Raw genomic sequence first — 25,438 nt, 5'->3', positions numbered from 1 at the left:
CCACCTCGCCCGGCTAGTTTTTGTATTTTTAGTAGAGACGGGGTTTCACCGTGTTAGCCAGGATGGTCTCGATCTCCTGACCTCGTGATCAGCCCGTCTCGGCCTCCCAAAGTGCTGGGATTACAGGCTTGAGCCACCGCGCCCGGCCGAGAGAGAAAATGTTTAACTCTTCAACTAAAGTATAAAAATGAATGATAAATTTTAGCAAGATTGCTAGATATAAGGTCAATATATAAAAATAATTATAATTTAAAATACCAGTGACAAATAAGTAGAAAATTAATTTTTAAAAAAAGATAGCATTCATTAATAGCATCTAAAAATATGAAGTACCTCGGAATAAATCTAAGAAAAATGTGCAAGATCTTTGAGGGGAAAATTATAAAAATTTACCTATATACATTAGTAAATTAATAGATATTTCATAATCACAGATATCTAGCAAACAATTTGAGTTTATATATGGCGTGAGATAAATTTATTGCAAGGTCTAAAATTTCATGTATGGACTTGACATCTTTCAGCCTCACAGAAGCCCCAAAAAAGCCTAGCCATCAGTTACTTGGCTAGCACCAGAGATGTCCCCCATCCAGAGAGAAAGAGTCTCCATCTGGCCAGTTCCTCTATCAGCCGGAGCAGCTGTACTCCACCCAGTCCTCAAACTAATGGGTTTCACTTTCCTGCCAGTCCACGGAATTTTTCAGACAAGCCAATCACATATTCCCAGGGGAACCAGGAGGCACTCATCTTCTTGTCACTACAAAGCCTACCTCCCATACCCTCTACAAGTTCATTCTATTCCTGAGAGTAACCCCTTGTGGCCCTGCATAGCATAGCATATCTATCCTCTTCCCATAGGCTGTGAGTATATGTGACTAATAAACTGTTATCAATCTCATCTCTGTCCAGTGTCAGGTGTCATGTATTTGGCTATCTTGTGGTATTGAGGGCAGGCATTCCTCACCAATGGGAAACAGAACTTCGATCAGGATTTGGGGGGCTTTTTTTTTTTTAGCATATGTCTATATCTAATTGTTCCAGCATCATTTGTTGAAAAGGTCATCCTTTTCTCATTGAATTACCTTGTCACCTTTGTTGAAAATCTGTTGATGGTGTACTTGTGGGCTTATCTCTGAACTCTCTATTGAGAGTTCCATTGATCTATAGATCTATCTGAATGCCAAGAATGCATTTTCTTTTTTTGAGATGGAGTCTCACTCTGTAGCCCAGGCTGGAGTGCAATGGTACAATCTCAGCTCACTGCAACCTCCACCTCCCATGTTCAAGCAATTCTCCTGCCTCAGCCTCCTGAATAGCTAGGATTACAGGCGCTCACAACCACGCCTGACTAATTTTTGTCTTTTTAGTATAGACGGGGTTTCACTGTGTTTGCCAGGCTGGTCGTGAACTGCTGCCCTCCGTTGATCTGCCCACCTTGGCCTCCCAAAGTGCTGGGATTACAGGTGTGAAACATTGCATCCAGCCCAAGAGTATATTTTATTGATTGCTACAGCTTTATGGTTAAGTCTCGATACCAGGAAGTGTTAGTCCTCCAACTTTGTTCTTTTTCAGTTTTTTGACTAGTCTAGGACCTTGCATGTCCACATCAATTTTAGAATCAGTTTGTCAGTTTCTACACATAAAAAAAGTGACTCTGCTAATTATTTTATGCTCAGGCTTTTTACAACATTAGTTAAAACAAAATATTAGCTTTAAGCAAATTGGGAATGTAACACAAATGTTACAGGCCATATTTTATCATAAAATGAGTATCTGCGTTTTTTTGTTTTGTTTTGTTTTGTTTTGTTCTGTTGTTTGAGACAGGGTCTCACTCCATTCCCCAGGCTGGAGTGCAGTGATGCAATCATGGCTCACCACAGCCTTGACCTCCCAGGCTCAGGTGATCCTCCCACCTCTGCCTCCAGAGTAACTGAGACTACAGGTGCATGCCACCATGCCTGGTTAATTTTTGTACTTTTTGTAGAGATGGGGTTTCGCCATGTTGCCCCGGTTGGTCTCAAATTCCTAGGCTCAAGCAATATACCTCCCTTGGCCTCCCAAAGTGCTGGGATTACAGGCGTGAGCCACCATGCATGGCTGGAGAATCTGTGTTGATTCTTTCTGGCTATTATTGGAAAACTATGATCTAAAAGTGATTGAGTAGATGGCATTAGAGTCATCCAAGATTTCATCCACCATTCTCAATTTGTTTTACAGATTCCTTTTCATTAATAACTTAGTTCATCTTCCCTTCACCGTTTACACTCTGAGCCTTGTTTTCGTTCTCCTTCTTTGATTATTACTGCAAAACTACCCCTAAGTTTCCCAATTCCAATCTGGTCCCTATGTAATCCATCCCCCTACTGTTGCTAGAGTAATTTTTCTAAAACATGAATCAGATCATGTTAACTGCCCTCTTAAAATGATTTAGTGATTCTTCAGATCTTTTATAACAAAGTCAATAATTCATATATTCAAAAATATTTTTATGCCTTTAGCATAATCCAGGAACATCAAGCATAGCCCAGGTGTCAAATCCAAATGCCTTAGTTTAGCATATGGTTTCACCATGATGTGGTTCCTGAAAATATCTCCAGCCACATTTCTTCTTAGCATTCACTCACGTGAACCAGTATGTATTATCGACTCTGTTCCCTTTGCCAGGAATGCCTTTCCTAGCTTCTTAATCTAGCTAGCACCTTTCAAAACACAACTCAATACAAGCTCCTTTGGAATCCTTTTCTGGTCACCCTACCCATCATGTCTATCTCATCACCTCCCCTGAATTTTCCTAGTGTTCTGTGCTTTCCCTTAGCACAGGACTATCCACACTGAACTACAACCACTGGCTTATCTCTTTTCTTCATAGTTTACAGATTTATTGCAAGTTCAGATTAAGTCTAATTTGAAGAATGTGGGATGAATAGGATTCATGTACAAACTGAGGCTTACTGGTAGTCCAAATCATTAACATGCTAGGGAAAATTGTATAGGAACTTCTGCATTATAATGACATCATTCTCCTATTATCAATCATCATGAGCTAATTTATATTGCAAAAACACATGGCCTGTAATCCCAGCACTTTGGGAAGCCGAGGCAAGCAGATCTTAAGGTCAAGAGATCAAGACCATCCTGGCCAACATAGTGAAATCCCGTCTTTACTAAAAATACAAAAATTAGCCAGGCATGGTGGCGTGCATCTGTAGTCCCAGCTACTAGGGAGGCTGAGGAAGGAGAATCCCTTGAATCCGGGAGGCAGAGGTTGCAGTGAGCCAAGATTGTGCCACCGCGGTCCAGCCTGGGTGAAAGAGTGAGACTCTGTCTCAAAAAAACAAAAAAACAAAACAAAGAAAAACACATGTTGGCAGAAGGACATACAGCATCTTCTGTTTTTTGCAGTGTAGCAGATTAGAACCCTTGAACAACCTTCCTACTGAGAATTACCAGAAATGCTGGAAGAAATTTTCCAGAAGCTTTGTAGAGGAAAAAAAAAGTTGGAATTAAAGAAAACTCTTAAAATGAAACCATTATGCAAACAAAAATATAATATAAACTTTAAATCATCAGAAGAAAATTCAGTCTACCCAGTAGAAAGCAAGAAAGGAAAAAATGAGGGTACAATACATATGTAACATGTCCTATGATTAACTCAATTTTCTCTGCACCTGAGGCAAAAAAAAAAAAAAAAAACAACTTCCATCTTGTAAAAGGAATTTCTAAAGGGAAAAAGGAAAATGATCCCGAATGGAATATCTGAGATGCAAGGAAAAATGCTGAGGTAAAGAAAATAATAAATTTGTGGTAAATATAATCACTGACCATATATAATAATACGTATAATAATGGCACCTAATATTTTAATCTTCTTTTTTGAGATGGAGTTTCACTCTTGTTGCCCAGGCTGGAGTACAATGGCACGATCTCTGCTCACCACAACCTCTGCCTCCCAGGTTCAAGCAATTCTCCTGCCTCAGCCTCCCAAGTAGCTGGGATTACAGGCATGCGCCACCACACCAGGCTAATTTTGTATTTTTAGTAGAGACAGGGTTTTTCCATGTTGGTCAAGCTGGTCTCATACTCACCACCTCCAGTGATCCGCCCGCCTCAGCCTCCCAAAGTGCTGGGATTATAGGTGTAAGCCACCACGCCCGGCCTAATAGCACCTAAGTGTGTAGTTACACAAATATAGAATATTCTAAAGGGGTTCTATCTGTATTTTCCTTTGAAGTTTTGAAGCACTTAATATTTTCTAAATCCTTAATATGCTAGTGAAGGAGTTAAAAATATACCACTCTGACTGGCCGGGCGCGGTGGCTCAAGCCTGTAATCCCAGCACTTTGGGAGGCCGAGACGGGCGGATCACGAGGTCAGGAGATCGAGACCATCCTGGCTAACACGGTGAAACCCCGTCTCTACTAAAAATACAAAAACTAGCCGGGCGAGGTGGCGGGCGCCTGTAGTCCCAGCTACTCCGGAGGCTGAGGCAGGAGAATGGCGTAAACCCGGGAGGCGGAGCTTGCAGTGAGCTGAGATCGGGCCACTGCATTGCAGTCCGGGCAACAGAGCGAGACTCCGCCTCAACAAAAAAAAAAAAAAAAAAAAAAAAAAAATACCACTCTGGTGTATTGACTATTTTGAGTTAAACACACTTGAAAAACAGCAGGTGCAAGATCATTCTGATCTTCCTTCTGTTTCTTAAAAGCAAGAGATGAAATTCCCAAGTTGAAAAATGCCCTCCCTTTGCTAGAAGGAAAGCAACACTCTTATAATTAAGGATGGGAAGTTGAGGCCAAGAGAATTCTGTACAGACCTGGTTAACTCTTTTATCTTTTCAGCCATTCCATATATTTAGTTGCTTTTTCACAACTTACTATTATCTGTCCAACTCAGTATATGAGAGACTGATTCTAATTGCTTCTTTGGGTCTTCATTTCCATTTATTTCCAATTTAAATATGTTTGTATGCTTTTCTCCTGTTAATCTGTCTTATATCAACTTAATTCTCAGGCCCAGCTGGGGGAAAAAAAAAAAAACAAAAAACCTAAAGAGGAAGAGGTAAAGTTTTGCCTCCCCTAAACTAGGTACTTTACAAGCCAGGTACTGTGAGAGACACAAATCACTAAAACTAGGACATGATCTCTACTCCAGAGGAGCTGACACAGATTATAATATAGAGTGGTAAGTGCTGTAATAAACACTAAAAAAAAAAAATATTCCCTGCACTCTCACACACATTTCAGACTATTTCAGAACACATACTTTTTAAAAAGACAGGCAGAAAATACACCTGAAACATTAGAAGTATCATACTTTTCTTGGGGTAGAAGATGTAATTTTTTCCTTCTTTATACTTGTATGCATTTCTCAAATTTTATATAATATGTTAATTTCTAGAATTAAGGAAGTTTAAAATGACATTCCCACAAAAGGAAAAACAACTCTGTTTGACTTGGAGCTCTTTAAACTCATGTCTAAGTTATTTATTTTCCTTTTCATCATAACCATGGGAAAATGCTTCTCTTCCCTCTGTTAGGTTACAAATATAGTTTGCATAATTTTCCACCTAAAAATAACACATTTTCTTACGTTTAGTCCATGGCTCATATTTTAATCCACATTAAAGGTCCAGGAAGTAAAAGAGCAATTAAGAGATCACCATTCTATCATGACTATAATCTGAGAAATCAATGGAAAACTCAGCTTTCCTCAAGTGTTGGCATCTGGCTCTAAACTTCTTCCCAGCTGTCTTACATTATCATACACTATGTTTCCCATAGGTATGATGATACGTAGCCACAAATTTCTGGGACAGTCCCAATCTCTAATATTTTTTTCTATCAACATACCAGGTTTCAAATCAAGTCTCCCTATCTGTGGTTTAGGAAATATGGTCATGATATCCATGAACAGAGAAAAATCTACATAATAATTAGGTTTATACTGCTATGCTGAAAACTGATGGCTAAGATGATTAAATGTTAACAGGAGATTACATTAAAACAAATTATTGGGTATTCTTTGAAAATAGTTTCCAGTTAATATAACAGCTTCACAAAAAGCTACTTTTATGTGCATAGTAACAGGTAGAAAGTTAACATGTTCCAGGCACTACATTAAGGACATCAAATATTTAATTGTCACCACAACCACATGGGACGATTATTCTCCCACTTTGGAGGTGAAGAAGCAGGCTTAGAGAGGCTAAGAGACTTGCCTTATCACATAGGGAATAAGGAGAGGAGCTAGAATTCATACTCTGATGGGTAGAAACCAGAGGCTGAGCTCTAACTATGCCAAAGTGCTTAGAAGTAGACTATCAAAATAACTGAATTGCATTTTGGTGAATTCTTTGGAAGCCTATAGGAAAACTCCTCAAAATATGTATAAAAAGTTGAATCATATAGAAGAAACATAGGAATCGCAGTCCAACTTTATCACTTCCTGGCAAACTTTAGTTTCCTCTTTAAAATGGCAGGAACAATATCCATTTCTAATGATAATAGCTATCATTTATTGAACACTTGCTAGCTGCCAAGTACGTGGGTAATTTATACACACTAACCTGTATAAATCTCACAAATCCCTTTGAAGATGCTATTAACATCTCCATCTTACAGACAGAAATTTCAAGCTCAAAGCAGTTGAGTAACTTGCCCAGGGTTAAACAGAAAGATAATGCTAAAGGCAATTTTTCACCCCCATCTGCCTAATGTTAAAGTTCACACTCTATGAGGCTATACCGCTTTTCATTCTAAAGGAGCTGCATTCTTCTTTAGAATTTGGAAATTGAATTGTCCTTTAAGAATTAAATTTAAAAATATTACCTGTGTGAGCTGTGAAAACATAGCAGAGTGATTCCCAGACAACCTGAGATAATTCATTAGCTCATTTAAAGAAAGTATGTAGAAAGTATGTTGATCAGTATTGGAAACATCCAAAAGAGTAACAATACGGTCAAAAAATAGCTTTATCTACTCCTCTAACAACTAGGTGCCTGGTCCTAGGATATGAGGTCCAGAAATGAGGGTAGATATAGATAGCCCTATTGTGGAAACCTGGCTATCTCAGTCAATGCTATAAAAATTTACAATCATGGCCGGGCGCGGTGGCTCACACCTGTAATCCCAGCACTTTGGGAGGCCAAGATGGGCAGATCACGAGGTCAGGAGATGGAGACCATCCTGGCTAACACGGTGAAACCTCGTCTCTACTAAAAATACAAAAATTAGCCAGGCGTGGTGGTGGGCGCTTGTAGTCCCATCTACTTGGGAGATTGAGGCAGGAGAATGACGTGAACCTGAGAGGCCGTGCTTGCAGTGAGCGGAGATCGTGCCACTGCACTCCAGCCTGGGCTACAGGGCAAACCTCTGTCTCAAAAAAAAAAAAAAATTAGAATCATTTGTTCACCAAGTAAACATCTAATTAAAAGTTGGCTTCCCACATAATGTGTCTGTAAGAGAATACATCAGCCACCAAAAATACAGGTTTAGTTCCTCTGGCAATTATATTTCTTATTGTCAATTAAAAAGGAAGTGTCTCATCTCTATGACTTTGGTTGATACAAGTCCACCTTTGAGAAGCAGATCCACTGATACTATGCCGACATTAGTTTCTAAGCCTTCAAAGAAAAGAGTCACCTAAGCTACCTGGAGCAGTCCTATTTAGATGTTCAACCAGTTATCACTGGGCAACATCCTATACATGTAGTCTTAATGGAAACCAATACAGACGGTTGCCATGTTTCATTAAAAAAAAAAGTCTACACGTGGGTGCTTTTCCAACTATACAGTGATAGCCAAACATTAGTTCTAAATATGTCAATTTCATGAAGGGCAATGAACAAAATCACAGGCGTCTTTAAAATTCTATACTATTAGTTCTTACTTCTTTTGTTTCATCCATGTGCTTCACTACAAGCTCTTCTACATCTTTGGTAGTGGTCCTCAGCCTGTCTTCACTGTGCTGGCTGGAATAAGCACCAAACAGAGTTGTTCTTCTGTAGTAGCAACGGGACTGATTTCTTCTTTTTCAAGATGGTGAAGTATGTCTTCTAACTGAACTTTTCCCTTGATAGAAGAAATAAGCATATGTGTATGTACACACACACACACACACACACGACTGAGGATGCAAGATATCTATGTAGGTGCCACCTTAGGCTCCTTATTAGAGTACTAGTCTTTAGGGTACTAGTGATAGAAAGCTAGTAAGCCACCTGATCCTTCATCACACTTATGTATGTGTATGTATATACAGCTTGGAAAATCTAAGATATTTCTAAAGAACAAAATACAGCTGGCAATACACATACAAAGCTGCTATGTGAGGAAAATTGAAAGCAGGAATAAAGAAGTCTATGTATATATGACTAGAGTCAGACTCTCTACAATGCATATTTTACTTTTCCTACTGTTATCTAGGTATGAGCACTTAAATGAAATAGCTGCTAATACCGAAAAATTTAAGCTTTGAACAACTGTATATCTTCTAAAATAACAAATGACATATTTAATGAAAATTATGTATAATGGAAAGAAAAAGCTTTTCTGTCTGTTCTGAAGTTTGCAACTTTTATCTGAAGTCTCCCAAAGGGCTCTTGTTTCTTTTTTAAAGTCCAAAGAAGTCTTTGTTCCTTTTATTGCATATTTAGAAATAAAAGGACTCGGCCGGGCGCGGTGGCTCAAGCCTGTAATCCCAGCATTTTGGGAGGCCGAGACGGGCGGATCACGAGGTCAGGAGATCGAGACCATCTTGGCTAACATGGTGAAACCCTGTCTCTACTAAAAAATACAAAAAACTAGCCGGGCGAGGTGGCGGGCGCCTGTAGTCCCAGCTACTCGGGAGGCTGAGGCAGGAGAATGGCATGAACCCAGGAGGCAGAGCTTGCAGTGAGCTGAGATCCGGCCACTGCACTCCAGCCTGGGTGACAGAGCGAGACTCCGTCTCTACAAAAAACTAGCCGGGCGAGGTGGCGGGCGCCTGTAGTCCCAGCTACTCGGGAGGCTGAGGCAGGAGAATGGCATGAACCCAGGAGGCAGAGCTTGCAGTGAGCTGAGATCCGGCCACTGCACTCCAGCCTGGGCAACAGAGTGAGATTCCGTCTCCAAAAAAAAAAAGAAATAAAAGGACTCCTCTGGAAGCTAGAGAGGCCCCTAAGTCTATACTATCCAGGATTGATTTTAGTCACAGAATATGTCTTATAATTTATGTTTACTTCTCATTAATTCAGTTCTCTTCTGCACCTTCTTGATCTAAGTCTGCTATCAATATTGTCTTTAGTTTTTTTAGGTTACAAGTAATCATGACATAACAGTTTGCACTATGACAGTATATGAAAGATAAATATCTGCTGATTGATGAAGTGATATCTTTGTTACTAGAACAATTAACTTTTTTTTTTTTGAGATGGAGTCTAGCTCTGTTGCCTAGGCTGGAGTGCAGTGGTATGATCTCAGCTCACTGCAACCTCTGCCTCTGAGGTTCAAGCGATTCTCCTGCCTCAGCCTTCTGAGTAGCTGAGATTACAGGTATGCGCCACCATCCCTGGCTAATTTTTGTATTTTTAGTAGAGACAAGGTTTCATCATGTTGGTCAGGCTGGTCTCAAACTCCTGACCTCAAGTTCTCAAGTGATTAGAACCACTAACTATTAATAGGACTTGCTGTTCTAATCAAATACAACTTTTAACCAAGTTAATCTGACCCAAATTGCACTGACAGATATAATTGTTATTGTGCTTCAGTCCACATAAATACACTATTTTGCTTTTTAAAAAGCAAAACCATATTTTTATTATTTTTCTCCTTGATTGCCAAGCTTTCTAGAGTCTTACCATTTCTACATCAACGGTATTTATAGACGATACATGGTTTTAATTATCAGCTGATACTCATACTGATGAAAAAGAATGCAAGTCTGAATCCCGCACCTCTGTGGGTCCTCCTCATGACATGTAACTAAAAATTTTCTTTTGTTCCCCCAACCTTCTTCACCTGGTCCCCACTCATATCTTCCCCCTCTCCCTACCAGGTCTCTGAGCATCATAGTTACTTGTGGTTTTAGTCCTGGGTAGCAGAGAGCCCAAGATACTAAGAATACATAGCATCCTATGAGGACTATTTGGCAATATGCAAAAATGCTTCTGTGATAATTCTAAGAGGAAAAGCAGAATGCAAAAGTATTATTATAACTATGTGAACACCAGAGACAAAGAAAAGACTGGAAGCAAATACCTCAAAGTGCTAAAAGCAGTTGTGATAAACTGATGAGGGGATTAGAAAATAAATGCTTAAATTATTATAAGTCCTGTACTGTGGGTTGCTTGCCCAACAGCATAATCCCCGTGCTGTAGGGGTGGAGTAGGGGAGTCTTAGATTGGAGGATGTTGAAAGGACAAATGGATCAGGGATATTGGAAAAACCTTTGGATCTGATCCTTGCTGATCAGGAGGACAGTATAGACTTCAGGTCAATACTCAAGTGCACAAACCACCCAAGCTCCATCACTTGACCATCCTCCCAAAGCCAGTGATCTTTATTCACCATTTTCTAGCCGCCCAGCTTCATGGCTACCCCTAAGTCCTTATGAACAGCCTGAACTAATGTTGAAACCCTGCCATCCTAAATTCCATGTGTCTCCCTCTAACACCTTCTATGCCTCTTCCCCTCTTTTTCTTAATTGTTATAAATATACATAACTTAAAATTTACCATTTTAACCACTTTTAACTGTACAATTCCATGGGATGAAGTACAATCACAATGTTGTCTAACCATCACCACTATCATTTCCAGAAAGTTTTCATTATCCCAAACAGAAACTCTACACCCATTAAACAGTAACTTCTCATTCCTCTCTTTCCCAGCCCTGGGAATCTCTAGTCTACTTTCTGTCTCTATAAACCTGCCTATTTTATATCACTCATAGAAGTGGAATCATACAATATTTGTCCTTTTGTATTGGCTTATTTCACGCAGCATAATGTCTTCAAGGTTAATCCATGTTGTATCGCTAATCATAATTTCATTTATTTTTAAGACTGAATAATATTCCATTGTATGTACATAGCACATTTTATTTATACATTCACCTGTTGATGGACATTGGGGTTGTTTCCACCTTTCAACTATTGAGAATGATGCTGCTATGAACACCGATGTTTAAAAGTATCTGAGTCCCTGTTTTCAATTCTTTGGGGTATATACATAAGAGTGGAATTGCTAGATATATAATTCTGTGTTTAACTTTTTTTTTGAGGAACTGTCCTACTGTCTTCTACTGCAGCTGTACCATTTTATGTTCCTACCAGCAATGCAGAAGGTCTTAATATCTTCATATCCTTGTCAACACTTACTTTGGGTTACTTTAAAAAAAAAATAGTCATCCTAATGGGTGTGAAGCAGTTGCTCTCTTAAACTAAAGGAATTCTACAATTACAATAAGACCTCCAGTCCCTGGACCATTATATCCTCTCTCAAACTACCAGATACTCTTTGGCTTCACTTGTTTGCCCCTCAAGCCTAAACCCAACTGTTGATCATTTCAGTCCTTCACCAACATCCCCAGTTATCTTACCCCTTTGTCCCACCTTCCTTGCAAATCTCAGCCCTGGAAAAGTTCATGTATTTGACTATTCTCCACTTATTTTAGGTTGCTGAGTGCTGGTAGAGAACAAAATCAAACAAGTATGCAAACTTGAACCATTACAAATTCATGGCCTCTGGTCTGAGCCAAGCTTCTCAACCACTGGGTCATTTATGAGTTGCTAGTTTCTGTTACTATTTCACTCAGCAACTATTCAAAACTTTCACCTCTCCATCAAACTGAATATCTCACCTCTCCCCTCACTCTTGGCAAATGACCTTGTCGGCCAGAGAACTAGTAAAGCTAAGGTCATCATAAAACTGTTAGCTGCTTCTCCTCACCAACATACCTTCATCTTTACCAATCTTGTCCTCTTTCCCTTCTCAGTGGAAGAGCTTCCTATCCTCCTGATCAAGGTTAATCCCGTTACCTGTATTCTAGGCCCCATCCCATACTGCTTCCTTAGGGAAGCATTTTCTCTTCTGTATGTTCCTTATCTCCTTCTCTACTGTTCTCTTGTCCTCAGCTCAAGACGTCTCTGGTCTTAAAGATACAAAAAATAACCTTCCTTTAGCTCCACCATATACCTCTCTAGCTACATCCTCTTTTGGACAATTTGTCTCCCACACTCCTATATTGTGGCTTCTGTGTTTGGCTTCCACACTCCCACATTTGCTGCATTTTGCCTTCTGGTCTCACCATTGTACTCAAATTATCAGTCAACAATGAACTCAAAATGCCACATCCATAGCTCACTACAGTTTCAAACTCCTGGGCTTTAGTGATCCTCCCGTCTCAGTCTCATGAGGAGCTAGGACTACAGGAGTGTGCCACCATGCCCATCTTGTTTTTTAAAATATTTTTTGTAGAAACAAGGGTCTTGGTATGTTGCCCAGGCTGGAATTGAACACCTGGGCTCAAGTGATCCTCCCATTTCAGCCTCTCAAAGTGCCAGGATTACAAGTGTGAGCCACTGTGTCTGGCCCTGTTTTTGTTTGTTTTAACATATGATCTCTTTGCCGTACCTCTTCACTCCTTCCCTGAAAGTTTTTTTTTTTTTTTAAATTCTATTCTGTGATGTCACTTTGTCCTGTTTTGACTCCTATGTCTCTAGCCTTTCCTTCTCAGTATTCTTCCTGGCTTCCTCCTCTTCCATCCCTTCAAATGCTGCCATTTCCAAGAACCCTGCCTTTAGCTCTCCGCCCTTCTCACTACCATGTCATTAACAGGTTGGGCACAAGAGTCTAACATATCTTGGCTCAGACCTTGGCTTTGCTACTTTGTAATTGTGTGACTTACACAAGTCAGGTAACTTCTTTAAATTTTTATTCTGTGTGCAGAATAAATGTAATAGTATTGCCTACCTCACTGGGTTGTTTGGAAGATTAAATAAGAATCTCTCTCTGCTACGCTATGCAGATCAGTCTAGAAGGAGTGGCAAGAAACAGAAACACATTGAAGTTGGAATACAGGTGAGGGTGGCAGAGACTGCTGGTGTCCTTTAATATTTACTATTCCCTTCTTCCACAGAAATAAGACATTTAGTGTTTTGACTGATCACAAGGCTGACTTCCTTACTGATAGATATGGTCAGGTGACCAAGTTCTGACCAATGGGTGTAAATAGAATTATGTGCTGCTTCCAGAAACTGTCCTTAAGGAACATGATACCCCCTTTCTTGCTCCTTCCTCCTTTCTACTAGCTGGAATTCAGACAAGATAGCTGAAGCTTGAGCAGCCATCCTGGGCACCATTAGCTGGAAACCATATGCCATGGATGCTGTAATATCAAGAGAGAAGAAACCTGGGTCTCTGACCATTTCAAGGTGCTGCTCTACCAGTTATAGATTGCTTTCTTCTTGACTTTTATGTGGGAGGAATACATTTCTTTCTTTTTCAATGCATTATTATTTTGGGCTTTCTGTCCCTCACACAACCAGCCAATCCCAACTACTATATGAGGGTTATTGAGTGGATGAGGTACAAGGACATACGCTGGAAACTAAATGTGGCTACACAGGAATTGGATACGGAACTACACAGCCATTAACGGTCTCTCCTGACCCATGAGGTCTTTTGTCTCTGAGCTTCCCTGTGAGTGTGCTCCTCTTGCTTCTCTACAGAGGTGAACTTCCTCTGCTTGCTCATCAGCAAGGCTGAAAACAGCTATTCAAGTCCTTAGCCTATGTGACTTTTTAGATTAAGTCATTTCTATCTTTGTATCTCTTAGTTCAAATTTTTGAAAGAGACAACTGTTTGTTGCTCACCGAATAGGCTGTGCCCGACTCCTCACAGTTACCTGTATTTTCCCCATTCAGTCAGCTGTATATGGAATAACGTTGAAAGTAGGGGTACAAATATGGCCTCTGAGGGCCTACTCTTTAAGCGACATTTGGCAGAGAAATGGAAGTTCCAGAGAAGAAGCTATAAGCTAGGAGGGCAATATAAAATGAGTCTACGGTTTAAGACCAATGCATTCCAGTTGTCTAGTGAACAAGTCAGTTTGAACAATCCATTCATCTTTTCCTCCTTCTGTATTTCATAGTTAAAATCACTGTCAACAGTTTCCCAAGCCAGAAACCCAGGATTCATCCTTGACCCTCCTTCCTATTCATTCTACTCTGGTATGCAATCAGTCACTGAATTTGCAGTACTTCTTTCATCATTTTCTAATTCATCTTCTCCGTGTCTAGGGTTACTGCCTTAGTTTAGGCTTTCCTCACTACTGGTTCAGTTTAGTGTAATAGCGTCGTTAACTGATGTTCCTGCTGCCAGGTGGCCCCCATCCAATCTGTTCTCAGCAAAATTCCAGACTGATCCTCCCGAATGCAAATCACTTGCTGCTTAACCTTCTCATAGCTTTCAGGTAGAGTTCAAACCCTTTAGCTTGGGACCAGATATTCTTTGCAATCTGGTTCCTCCCAGTCTCTCTAGCCTTGTCTTCTGCCACGCCTTGACATTAGCCATTCATGTCAGTATACTTATTGGTCCCCATCATGCTGCTTATATTTCCACAAATTTTGACATTCGAGTCACTCTGCCTGGAATGGTGCTATGAGATCCCCAAACAAACATTTTCCCAGTGGATTTATTGAGACTTGATGATTAACTTTCAAATTCTGGTAAACTAGATCTTGAAGTAATAAAACTAAACTATAAATGCTCTGATATCTAAATGGTACCTAAAATTGCCCACACAACAAAGTACATAAGAATACTATTCTTGGCCGGGCACGGTGGCTTACGCCTGTAATCCCAGCACTTTGGGAGACCGAGGCGGGTGGATCACCTGAGGTCAGGAGTTCAAGACCGGCCTGGCCAACATGGTGAAACCCTGTCTCTACTAAAAAAACAAAATTTAGCCGGGCATGGTGGCATGTGCCTGTAATCCCAGCTACTCAGGAGACTGAGGCAGGAGAATCACTGGAACCCAGGAAGCAGAGGCTGCAGTGAGCCGAGATCTCGCCACTGCACTCCAGGCTGGGCAATAGAGCAAGGCTCCATCTCAAAAAAAAAAAAAAAATTCAATCAACAAAAACCAAAAAACTATTCTGTCCAAAGTAGATACTAAGTAAATGCTCATTAAATCTCTTAAAAATCCAATCTCTAGAAAGAAGTGCATCCTGAAATGGTTTTAGGCCTCCAAAAAACTTCTAGATGTAAAGAATAAAGTGGTAAAGCAAACTGAGACAAAGAATTTTAAACGAGAAGAGGTCAAGGATAACGGGTTCTGTCTACCTGTTGTTTTTTCTCCTAGTAGGTACTCTCCAACTGCATTGCAGGGGCCAGGACCCTATCTTATGCCATAGCACATCTCCTGCCTCTGAGCAAAGGCTGAGCTTTGGATTCCAAAGTCTTTGAGTGACACTAGGGAACAAAGTACATAGCACAGCCACAAAAACTGAAATATCCAGTAGGTGACTTTTCACTGTAACCTTTCTTTCTTCTATCTTCCACTCCTTTCATACAAATATAATTTAAAACTCACACACATCTTAAATACAATACATATTATGCAGTTTTTCAATTCCCAAATAAAATTAGTATACTTTTTTCAAAAGTTGAAAACAGTGTAGCAATGTAAAAAATGTTTAAAATATAAAATTAAGTGAAAAAGAAAGGCAAAATGTACATAACTATGTAAAAATGTACACAGCTGAGCAAGACTGACACAGAACAAAAAAATGAACTATTGATGTAGTAAGACAGAGTTTCTCAACCTTGGCACTACTGACATTCTGAGCTGTTGTGGAGGCAGTTCTGTGTATAATAGGATATGGAGCAGCATCCCTGGTCTCTACCAACTAGATGCCAGTAGCATATCCCTAGCTGTGACAACTAAAAATGTTTACATACATTGCCAAATGTCTCACAGGGGGCAGAACCCCACCCTGTTCCCCAGGTTTAAAACTGTGCTAGAGGCCGGGTGCCGTGGCTCACGCCTGTAATCCCAGCACTTTGGGAGGCTGAGGCGGGCAGATCACCTGGGGTCGGGAGTTCGAGACTCAGCCTGACCAATGTAGAGAAACCCCGCCTCTATTAAAAATACAAAATTGGCAGGGTGTGGTGGCCCATGCCTATAATCCCAGCTACTCAGGAGGCTGGGGCAGGAGAATCACTTGAACCTGGGAGGCAAAGGTTGCAGTGAGCCGAGATCACGCCATTGCACTCCAGCCTGGGCAACAAGAGTGAAACTCCATCTCAAAATAAAACAAAACAAAAACAAAAAACTGTGCTAGAATGACAGGAATTTATTTTTTTTTGAGACAGGGTCTCACTCTGTAGCCCAGGTTGGAGTGCAGTGGTGTGATCATAGCTCACTGCAGCCTCAACCTCCCAGGCTCAAGTGATCCTCCCACCTCAGCCTCCAGAGTAGCCAGGACTAACAGGAGTGCTCCACCATGCCTGGCTAATTTTTTGCATTTTTTGTAGAGTCAGGTTTTTGCCATGTTTGCCCAGGTTAAATTTTTTTTAAATTTATGCCTTGCTATTCAACAAATACATATTAGAAGAGTAAAGGAAAGGAAAGCCCCTTGCAATACAGCATCTAACATACTCTTTTTTCAAGAGTTAGGGTTTATCCAGTTCCAATTTAATGTGCAAGATTGAAAAGGCTGCAGAACTTGTTTTTGTTTTCCGATCTGTTCTAGAGGAGAAAGCTGAATTTCTCAATATTTAAGAACTTGACCTGGCTCTAAGCATGAGACATCACAAACAACTGCTTCGATTGGACTGAGAAATCAAAATATCCAAATAATCGTAGCCCCAAACAGCTGTTTAAAATGTATATGTTCTGTATATCCTCAAAATAGGTTTACTTTTAAATCTGAATACTGAAGAAGAAATAGTAAGATTCAACAAGGAATGCATATTGTAAGACAAATTAAGGCAAGCTTTCCAAGCAAAAATAAAATTGCACTGGATCTAAGTTAATCTTATGCCATATTTAAGGCCCTCTGTTCCAGTCTTTTTAGAACTATTGTGTCTGCTCCCTTGCCAAAAATATTTATTTTCAATCACTCTTTATTGTTTTTGTTTCTTGGCTTACGTCACAAAGAATGTTTTCTGATTCAGAAATTGTCAGGAAAAGAAGGCACAAGTACTGTTTCAATTATCTCCTCTCCGGAAAATTACATCATATCCCCAATGTTGGGTTCGTACGGGCTTAAAGTTGAAATCCTGTCTTACATGATCATTTTGAATGCACTTTTCACATTGATAAACACATCAATAAAATTTAATTAAACAAGGAACAACCTTCTTTCATTATATAAGCCTGAAATGGGTCCAATACTGCAATTTTTATTTTTTTTCCATTTTCAAAACACACTAGGCCTGCAGTATTTAATGTTTATATTTACCAATGTGCACTTCTCCTAGTCTCTAGTTTACCCAAGACTGAAAGGTTGCCATAATGCAAAGAAAAACAAAAATCTTCCCAATGACTGCAGAGCTGGAGAATGCGAAATACTTAGGTACACAAAGCATTGCAGCAGGAATGCAGAAGGAGGCGGTCTATAGATGACAGAGGTGGTGGAGACAAATGGACATTCAATAATGTGCAGCGTTAGCAGGGAAAGGTTAAAATGGCTGTGAAATAAGCAGGATGAGAAGAAAACTGGTGCTTGGAGTGATGAGTGAAGTGGAAAAAGTTGTAGCTTGAAAGGCAGAAGGTAACTGACTTCATGACCTCTGATGCTGAGGATACAAAAGGCCTCCAAATCTTCATCGGGATTCAAGGTTCTGCATGACGAACATCGGCTAAAAAAAAAACAAAACAAAAAAAAAACCAGAACACAGTAGTTCTTTGTTCGCGGGCCTACACGCAGGGGAAAGCTGCGCCTCCGTGGACTTCATAGTGGTCTGGACCTTCGGGCGCTGTCTGTGCAGGGAGGCGCCTCGACACCTCACCTTTAAGTGAGAAAAGGAACGCCGACCTACCTCGCTGAGGATGTTGTAAGCCCGCTCTAATAATAGGCGGCAGCCTAATACTAAATGCTTGTGGCAGCTGGGTCCGGGGAAAACGGGCTAATTCTCCTTCAGGCGGAATCACTGCAGCCAGGGTCTAGAAAGGCCGGGCCAGGAGGGTTTCCCCTCCTGTAGTTTCGGGCCATGCTGGGGAGAAGCAGAAAAGGCCCGGAATGCGGAAAAGAGGGGAGAATGGGTGCTTTCCTCCTTAGGGCTGAGGCAGGAACCTCAGGAACCAAGTCGGAAATTTTCCTGCGGAGGGTGCCGCGAGGGTCCCGGGGTCGCTCGGCCCCTAGGCGCCCAGCTGCTAGCGGCAGGTGCAGAAGGAGACCCGGGCGTCATAGCAACCGCGCTCGCCGCAGAGACGCAAAGGGGTCCTTCCGGCGGGAACCATAGAGACGACGCACGCCAATGGCGCCAGAAACTGTGCTTCCTGTGGAGACTGTTATTATAGCTCATACCATTGGCCTTCGGGTCGGGGGCGGAGTTGTCCCGGCCGTATCGATAGTACAATTCATTCCATTGGCTTTGGAGACAACTGTAACCATGGTAACGTCATGTCGCGCGTTTGCGACTTGGCGAATACATTTTGTCTTGGGGCATTCTAGTTCTCAAAGAGCTTCTCGCCAGGCCTCAACTACAGCCCGTGCCTACTAAACGTGGATTTATTTTTCTATAAGTTCCTTCATTCTTTAAGGGGCAGGGAGTGCTAGCTCAAGAGTTCTGAATTTTAGGCCTAGATCGTGTCACTAGCCACGTGGGGCACGCAAGATAAATCACCATCTTTGGACCGAGCTTATTATTGTAAAAAGGAAGACACGGGGCTTGACTAGAATTATCCCTAAGGCTGAAGCCCTTTAGAAGTCCTAAGCACTGAAAATTCAGGTAAGGTGAACCTTATCTCCCCCACCTATGTAATGCAAAATAAAAACTTATAAATGATACAAAATTTAACATACTCAATTGATATCATCTTTTTAGATGCCCTTATAGCAGAATTCTAGTTAACTATCAAAACTCGATTTTACTTATGTTTTGGGGGCCCTTGCTTTGCTGGTATCCCAAACACAACATTTCTTGGTCTTAACTCTAGTTGCCCAAGAGGATACTTTCCAAATCTTTGCTGGTTCTACATGCATTATCTGGACGTATCTTACTCTTTATATAATAAAGTGCTTCAACCTCTCCTTCTGGCACTAGACCTCTTGCAAGTGTTTTTTCTGAACTAAAATGCTCACCACCAGCACTTGTAGCCCACTTCACTCCTGTTTATCAGTTTAAGCATCACCTACTCAGGGAGACATTCCTTGATCCTCCATCCAAGATCAGGTTCTTTCTTACCCTCAATTGACTCATGTTCCTTTTCTTTATACACTTCTATTTGCTGTTAAAACACACACACACACACACACTCTCTCTCTCTCTCTCTCTCTCTCCCCCACCCCCCTGGATTTTTTACTTGTGTAAATAATCTTTTTAAGTGCTCTGAATATAAATTATACCGAAGTGGAAAACACTAAATAATTTCATGTAGAACACTGATTGTTTTTAAGCGTTAACAAGGCAGGATATAAAATGATTCCCAAGGGAGGTAATAATTATGGTAAAGACAAACATTAAGATCACTTCTACTTTTAACCCCACATATGCCCATTGTACATTCAAAGATGATGACAGTCATCATCCACATGAAGCTATGAATGCAGAGAAGAACATATTCTACTACTTGCCCTTCAGTAATGCAGCCACTGACAGAGCCCACTGCTTTTGGGGTTTTGCAAATTGGACCTGAAGTTCACTTAAAATTATTGTCAAAGGAGCCTGGGTAACCTAGTAAGACCTTGTCTCTATGAAAAATAAAATATTTAGCCGGGCATGGTGGCACATGCCTGTAGTCTCAGCTGCTCAGAAGGCTGTGGCAGGGGTGCCTGAGTCCAGGAATTCAAGATTACACTGAACCATGATTGGACCATTGCACTCCAACCTGGGTGACAAAGCAAGACTTTGTCTCTAAGAAAAAAAAATGTTTGTTCAAAGGGACTGCTGCTTCCAGAACAGTCTTGACTGTGCAGTTATTTTTCTTCTGTTCAAGGTCACACTTCCTGATTAATGAAGTATTTCAGCCTTAGAATTTCTGTCATATCTTCTCAATTAAATGTATTGTACTATTATCAGACAGACGCAGGGGCTACCCTTCCCTACTCCATGAAACACCATGAATTGTATTTTAAGTCAAATATTTATGTGAAACACAGTACCTGCTTCTACCTTAGTCATTAATGCTAATTTTTCAAATTGTACCCTGGACTATCCTACAGATCATTTAGGGAATTTTTTTGCACTATGCTACTTGTGCACTCCCAACCCAAAACCCAGGACAGCAAGAGATGTATTCAAAGTTTTTCAAAGATTCTCAAGGATTCAAAGATTAAGCAGGGCACTGGTGTAACACTGCTTTGCTAAGTGAGAAAAACAGTAATTGCAACCATTTAGTGAGTGTCAATCAAGTGCTAGGCACCAGACTGATGCTTTTTGTTTGCTATTTCATTTAATCCTCACAATAAATGGCATTACTTTGCAGAGAGATTATCCCCATTTTATGCATGCAGACACTGAGATTAAGTCAAATGCCTAAGTTTATAAAGCTAATAGGTGGCACAGCTGGCTAAGTTGACTCCTAGCCCATACTCTACCACACTGTAATGCCTCCCTCAGGACAGAGATCACCAAGTGGCCCCTGCCTGGTCCCAGGTGGAAGGACATATTAAGTTAACCTGAAGAGCAGTCCTAAAATACTTGAATTGTAAACTGTTACCCAAATATGAGGTGAATCTACAATAAGAAGCAAAAAGTAAATGCAGTGAAAAGCTCATCATTCTACAATCTATCTTCAGGGAGGTATCCTTCTTTCCTACTCCTATGTTTGATAAATTTCAAACAAAACAAAACAAAACATCCTTTCCATTGGGTCAGCTTTTGGACACACACTTTATTGCACTTAATTTTTTATACATCCATTTCCTAAACAAGACATGTTTATTCATCTTTTTAATCCTCATGGCTCAGCACAGGGCCTGACACACATAGGCATTCAACCAATATTTGATTACCAAAGCATGACCATTCATGCATCCATAATCTTTTTATAGTATAAAGATGGCTGATATTCAGGCCCCCATGTATATTTTAAGGAATATGTAATTCCCAATAAGCTCTTCTCTTTAAAGGTGAGAAACAGTTCTAGTGTTCAATTTCAAAATCAAAATAACATTCAGGTGAGTGTATCAGGTGTCATTAAAAGACAAATACCAAACCATATTTGCCTGCATACCACTGCCTTTTCCCTTTCTTTCATTTTCTCTGTCCATATGAAAGCCATGGTTTTATTATAGTTTTCACCATCTCTAAGAGCCCTGAACAATTTTTGATCCTGTAAGGGCTTTTTACTTCAGTTTTTGTCACCTATAAAAGCTGTGTGTCGAGACTGAAGATTATCCACTATCTTCTTTTCTATCTCTATGCCTTTTTCTATTTCTTCCTCTGATAGCAATAACTTCGTTTCTGAGTCTTTAGTTACAATAAACACAAAGGACTGTCGTGACTCAAGGATATTAGCCACCACCACTTGATGCTGATAAACTTCCAAAGCCTTCCGAGCTCGATTAATTACAATGGCGGGGTCAGTCTCCAACTTAAAGGAAATTATAAATGCTTTGGGAGCCCAATCTTTAACCAAAGGAGAAAGCAGTTTTGGCACCATCTTCATTGTTATCTGTATTGGAAAAAGAAAAGCTTAATAAGCAAACAATGGCCATTATCTACCAGGTTAATCTCATGGGAAACTACGGAAACTAAGGAATCAAATTTAAGTGGGATTTCTCAACTATCAAACTTTTCAATTAAATGCTTAGTTTAAAAAGCCTTAGGGGAACACAGTGGCCTGGCCTGTAATCCCAGCACTTTGGAAGGCCAAGGTGGGTGCATCGCTTGAGCCCAGTTCAAGACCAGCCTGGGCAACATGGCAAAACCAGGTCTCTCCAAAAAATACAAAAATTAGCCAATCATGGTGGCACCCACCTGTAGTCCCAGCTACTCAAGAGGCTGAGATGGGAGGATTACTTAAGCCTGGGAGGTTGAGGATGCAGTGAGCTGTATTCGTGCCACTGCACTTCAGCCTGGGCAACACAGCGAGACCTTGTCTCAAAAAAAAAAAAAAAAAGCCTTGGTTCTGTAGAGTTCACAGTGATGCCTAAATTCAAGGCTCCATACATATTCTGGGGCAAACCATGTCTTCTGAATAAGCTCTGCCCTGCTCTGCCACCCTTACCACCATTAATATTTTCTCAAGCATGTCCCTTTATTTTTGAACCAAACCCTCAACTAAACAGATACAAAGAATCTGTTCATAAAAATGTTTGGCAGAAGCCGAAATAAAGTTGGGTTTTTAAACCTCTCAGCCTAAATATTTCTTGCATTGGTAGAATGGCTCTTAGATTCCATTTTAAAATGGTCACTTGTAACACAACTTAGCAGTGAGGAAACTGATTTTATTTTCACTTGACCAAAACTCCTAGTACCTCATCCCCAATCCCTTCTCAGGGAAATGTTCAGTTGCTTTGTTACTTTCAAGATAGAAAAACTATGGGATAAACTAAAGATCCCAGAGGTTTTTTTTTTTTTTTTTTTTTGAGACGGAGTCTCGCTCTGTCGCCCAGGCTGGAGTGCAGTGGCCGGATCTCAGCTGACTGCAAGCTCCGCCTCCCGGGTTTACACCATTCTCCTGCCTCAGCCTCCCGAGTAGCTGGGACCACAGGCGCCCGCCACCTCACCCGGCTAGTTTTTTGTATTTTTTTTTTTAGTAGAGACGGGGTTTCACCGGGTTAGCCAGGATGGTCTCGATCTCCTGACCTTGTGATCCGCCCGTCTCGGCCTCCCAAAGTGCTGGGATTACAGGCTTGAGCCACCGCGCCCGGCCCAGATCCCAGAGATTTAAAAGTGTGAAATCACTAAGCTAATCATCAGAATTTCCCCTAAAAAAAAAAGCTGTTAGTGTGATAGGGATCATATACCTGTTTATTTTTACTTTATTTTTCTCCTTAGCATTTATCACTACCAAATGAGGTATGTATTTGACTTAATTTATTGTCTCCTCTGCAGAGGAAGCAACACAGGGCAGGGTGTTTCTTTTCACTGCTTTCATCTCCAGGTCTTACAGCAGTGTAGGACCTCAATCAACTATTCTACAAAGTCGGCAAATGCCCCACAGATAAGAGTTTCTCCTAATAAAATCCTACCTGTATCACCCAATAAATGACTAAGAACTCCCGAAGGTTCCAAGAAGCCAGATCATCTAAAATCACAACCTACCTTATCCATATTTCTTCCTTAATCTACAATAGCCCCCAACTAATCTACCCACTCCACTTTCTCCCTCTCTAGCTTCATCTTTCATACTGATGCCAGAATGTTGTTCTCAAACAAAAACTTTATCTCATTCTCCTACTTATGTGTCCCTTAGCTCCACAAGAAAAAGTCTAGCCCCTTAAAAAAGGAAAACAAAGTCTTCTACAAAACAAGCCATCTCTTCAGCCAGCTCTCCAGCCTTACCAAAGCACTTCGGTTCAGAGCCCACTGCCCGCTTCCAAATGCCAAGTGCCATACTCCACTTGGAATGACCCTTCCCACTTCGTACACCCTCTGCTCATTTTGTTTTGTCTTTTGCTTTTTTTGAGATGGAGTCTCACTCTCGTCACCCAGGCTGGAGTGCAATGGCACGATCTCGGCTCACTGCAACCTCCGCCTCCCGGGTTCAAGCGATTCTTCTGCCTCAGCCTCCGGAGTAGCTGGGATTACAGGCGCCTGCCACCACGCCTGGCTAATTTTTGTATTTTTTTAGTAGGCACCGGGTTTCACCATGTTGGCCAGGCTGGTCTCAAATTCCTGACCTCAGGCGATCCGCCCTCCTTGGCCTCCCAAAGTGCGGGATTATAGGCGTGAGCCACTGCGCTCGGCTCTGCTTATCTTTTAAAACCCAGTTCATCTCCTCCAAGAAGCTTCATCGACTCCCCCAGGATTCACTCGCCCCATGATCTGACTGCACTTTGTACATACCTCCACTAGAGCATTTATCACTCTGTATTGTAATTATGTCTGTGTCCAGCTCCCTCACTAGATTGTGAGGTCCATGAGGGAGGGCGGTGTCTTATTCATCTCTGTATCCCCTGTGCCTAGCGAATACAGATGCAGAAAGGCCATCTCCAGATCAAGAGGAAATTAACCCAAGATTGGTTATATGAGATTAGATCTCTGGAAGAGAAGCGCCCATCACCTGCAGTGGGCCCCCAGATGACTGGATCTTGTGTTCAGGCATTTCAGAGACAGGAACATAGAAATCTGACACAGCCGCAGCCAAGTAAAACATCGCAGAAGGGCCTGCAAAGAGAAACACAAGGTGTAACAAGTCGGCGAGGTACGGTATAGGATCAGCTTCTTCTCAACTCGGGTTCCCCAGCTGAGATCCGCGGGTAAGCGGGAGGTAAGGGGATAAGTGGCTGCAGAGAAAGGCTGTGCTTCCAGGCAAAAGGGGTACTCCTAGGGCACGCACCTAGCGGATTAAGTGCCTGGGCCGCAGCCTGCAACAGATGCAAATAGTCCGCCAAAGTGGTGAACTCCACCGCCAGGAAGGTGCCTGCAGCCGCAGCCTCCTGGTAGCATCTCAGAGCCTCAGCAAAACCCGGAAGTGCATTCTCCTCGGCCTCCAGGCTCAGCAAGCCCGAAAGGGCTGGGCCTGAAGGCCGCAGAGCGGACAGCCAAGTCTGGGGTGGGAAGCGGTGGGCATAGGGGAAGGCGGAGCGAGCGCGATACAAGAACAGGACCCCGTAGCCGGCTGCTAGGAAGACCTCGGCCGAGGTTGCACCACGCCGCCCGCTGCTGAAGTTGTCCAAGAAGCGCACCGGCCGCGCTTCCAGTGGGACCTTGGTGCCGCCTGACGTGACCAACACCACCCGCCGGCCCTGCGCGCCCAGCCTGGCCGCGAAGCGAGCCATAACCTCAGCCCAGCGCGCAGCACCGGGAGGCTGGGGAAACTCGGCTACCGGGTCCATTTCCGCCATCTGCCCCGCAGCCGCCGGCGCCTGCGCACGCTCTGCGGCCGACGCGCCACGCCCCTTTTCCCCTACCTGGTGTAAGCGTCGGGCCGCAGTGAGTGGGCGGTTCACTACCCTCGTTTTGATACTAGGTCCCGATCCCGCCAAGTCTGCAAATGCGTAGTTGTTCTGCCCCAGAGCCCAGCGAAAGTGACACTGCAACGAGGGGGATCCCCGCCTGCGTGGGCATCTGGTAGGGTCACGTTCCCTCACGTTCATTTCCTAGCCTGGGTGAAGAACT

The 25,438-nt window shown here is 41.8% G+C and overlaps 2 protein-coding genes across 9 annotated transcripts in view; both read right to left on the bottom strand.

The window, feature by feature from the left end:
- The window catches only part of LOC105515297 (coiled-coil domain-containing protein 30-like), a 39,988-nt gene extending 21,831 nt beyond the window's left edge, over window positions 1–18,157 (bottom strand). The window contains exon 1 of the mRNA XM_011947080.1: window positions 18,026–18,157. The gene's annotated coding sequence lies outside the window, so the exon portion shown is untranslated. The remainder of the gene's footprint in view (window positions 1–18,025) is intronic.
- On the bottom strand, window positions 7,815–25,438 carry PPCS (phosphopantothenoylcysteine synthetase). Of its 8 annotated transcripts, none has more exons than XM_011944952.1 (3): window positions 24,657–25,230; window positions 24,381–24,484; window positions 7,815–8,069 (listed from the first exon to the last, which is right to left on the bottom strand). In XM_011944952.1, the coding sequence occupies exons 1-3, from the start codon at window positions 25,162–25,164 to the stop codon at window positions 7,947–7,949; spliced, it is 735 nt and encodes a 244-aa protein (XP_011800342.1). In that variant the 5' UTR covers window positions 25,165–25,230; the 3' UTR covers window positions 7,815–7,946. The 8 variants fall into 8 exon arrangements, with proteins under 8 accessions (XP_011800342.1, XP_011800357.1, XP_011800354.1 ...); XM_011944967.1 differs by lacking the exons at window positions 7,815–8,069; window positions 24,657–25,230 and adding exons at window positions 21,008–21,824; window positions 25,231–25,438 and having other exon boundaries at window positions 24,164–24,484; XM_011944964.1 differs by lacking the exons at window positions 7,815–8,069; window positions 24,657–25,230 and adding exons at window positions 21,008–21,824; window positions 25,231–25,389.

The sequence above is a fragment of the Colobus angolensis genome, unplaced genomic scaffold (genome assembly GCF_000951035.1).
Source record: "Colobus angolensis palliatus isolate OR3802 unplaced genomic scaffold, Cang.pa_1.0 Scaffold106, whole genome shotgun sequence".
Taxonomy (NCBI): domain Eukaryota; kingdom Metazoa; phylum Chordata; class Mammalia; order Primates; family Cercopithecidae; genus Colobus; species Colobus angolensis.
Note: the sequence above shows the minus strand (reverse complement) of the source record. Positions and strands in the feature narration are given on the sequence as shown.

Bases quoted from the DNA above. Each gene is read 5' to 3' on its own strand.
- PPCS (XM_011944946.1), bottom strand. From the start codon at position 25,164: ATGGCGGAAATGGACCCGGTAGCCGAGTTTCCCCAGCCTCCCGGTGCT. The intron at 24,485-24,656 runs GTGCGTGCCCTA...TTCTCTTTGCAG, and splicing joins CCAGGCACTTAATCCGCTAG to GCCCTTCTGCGATGTTTTAC. The intron at 21,825-24,380 runs GTGATGGGCGCT...TTTCCAATACAG, and splicing joins CATCTGGGGGCCCACTGCAG to ATAACAATGAAGATGGTGCC.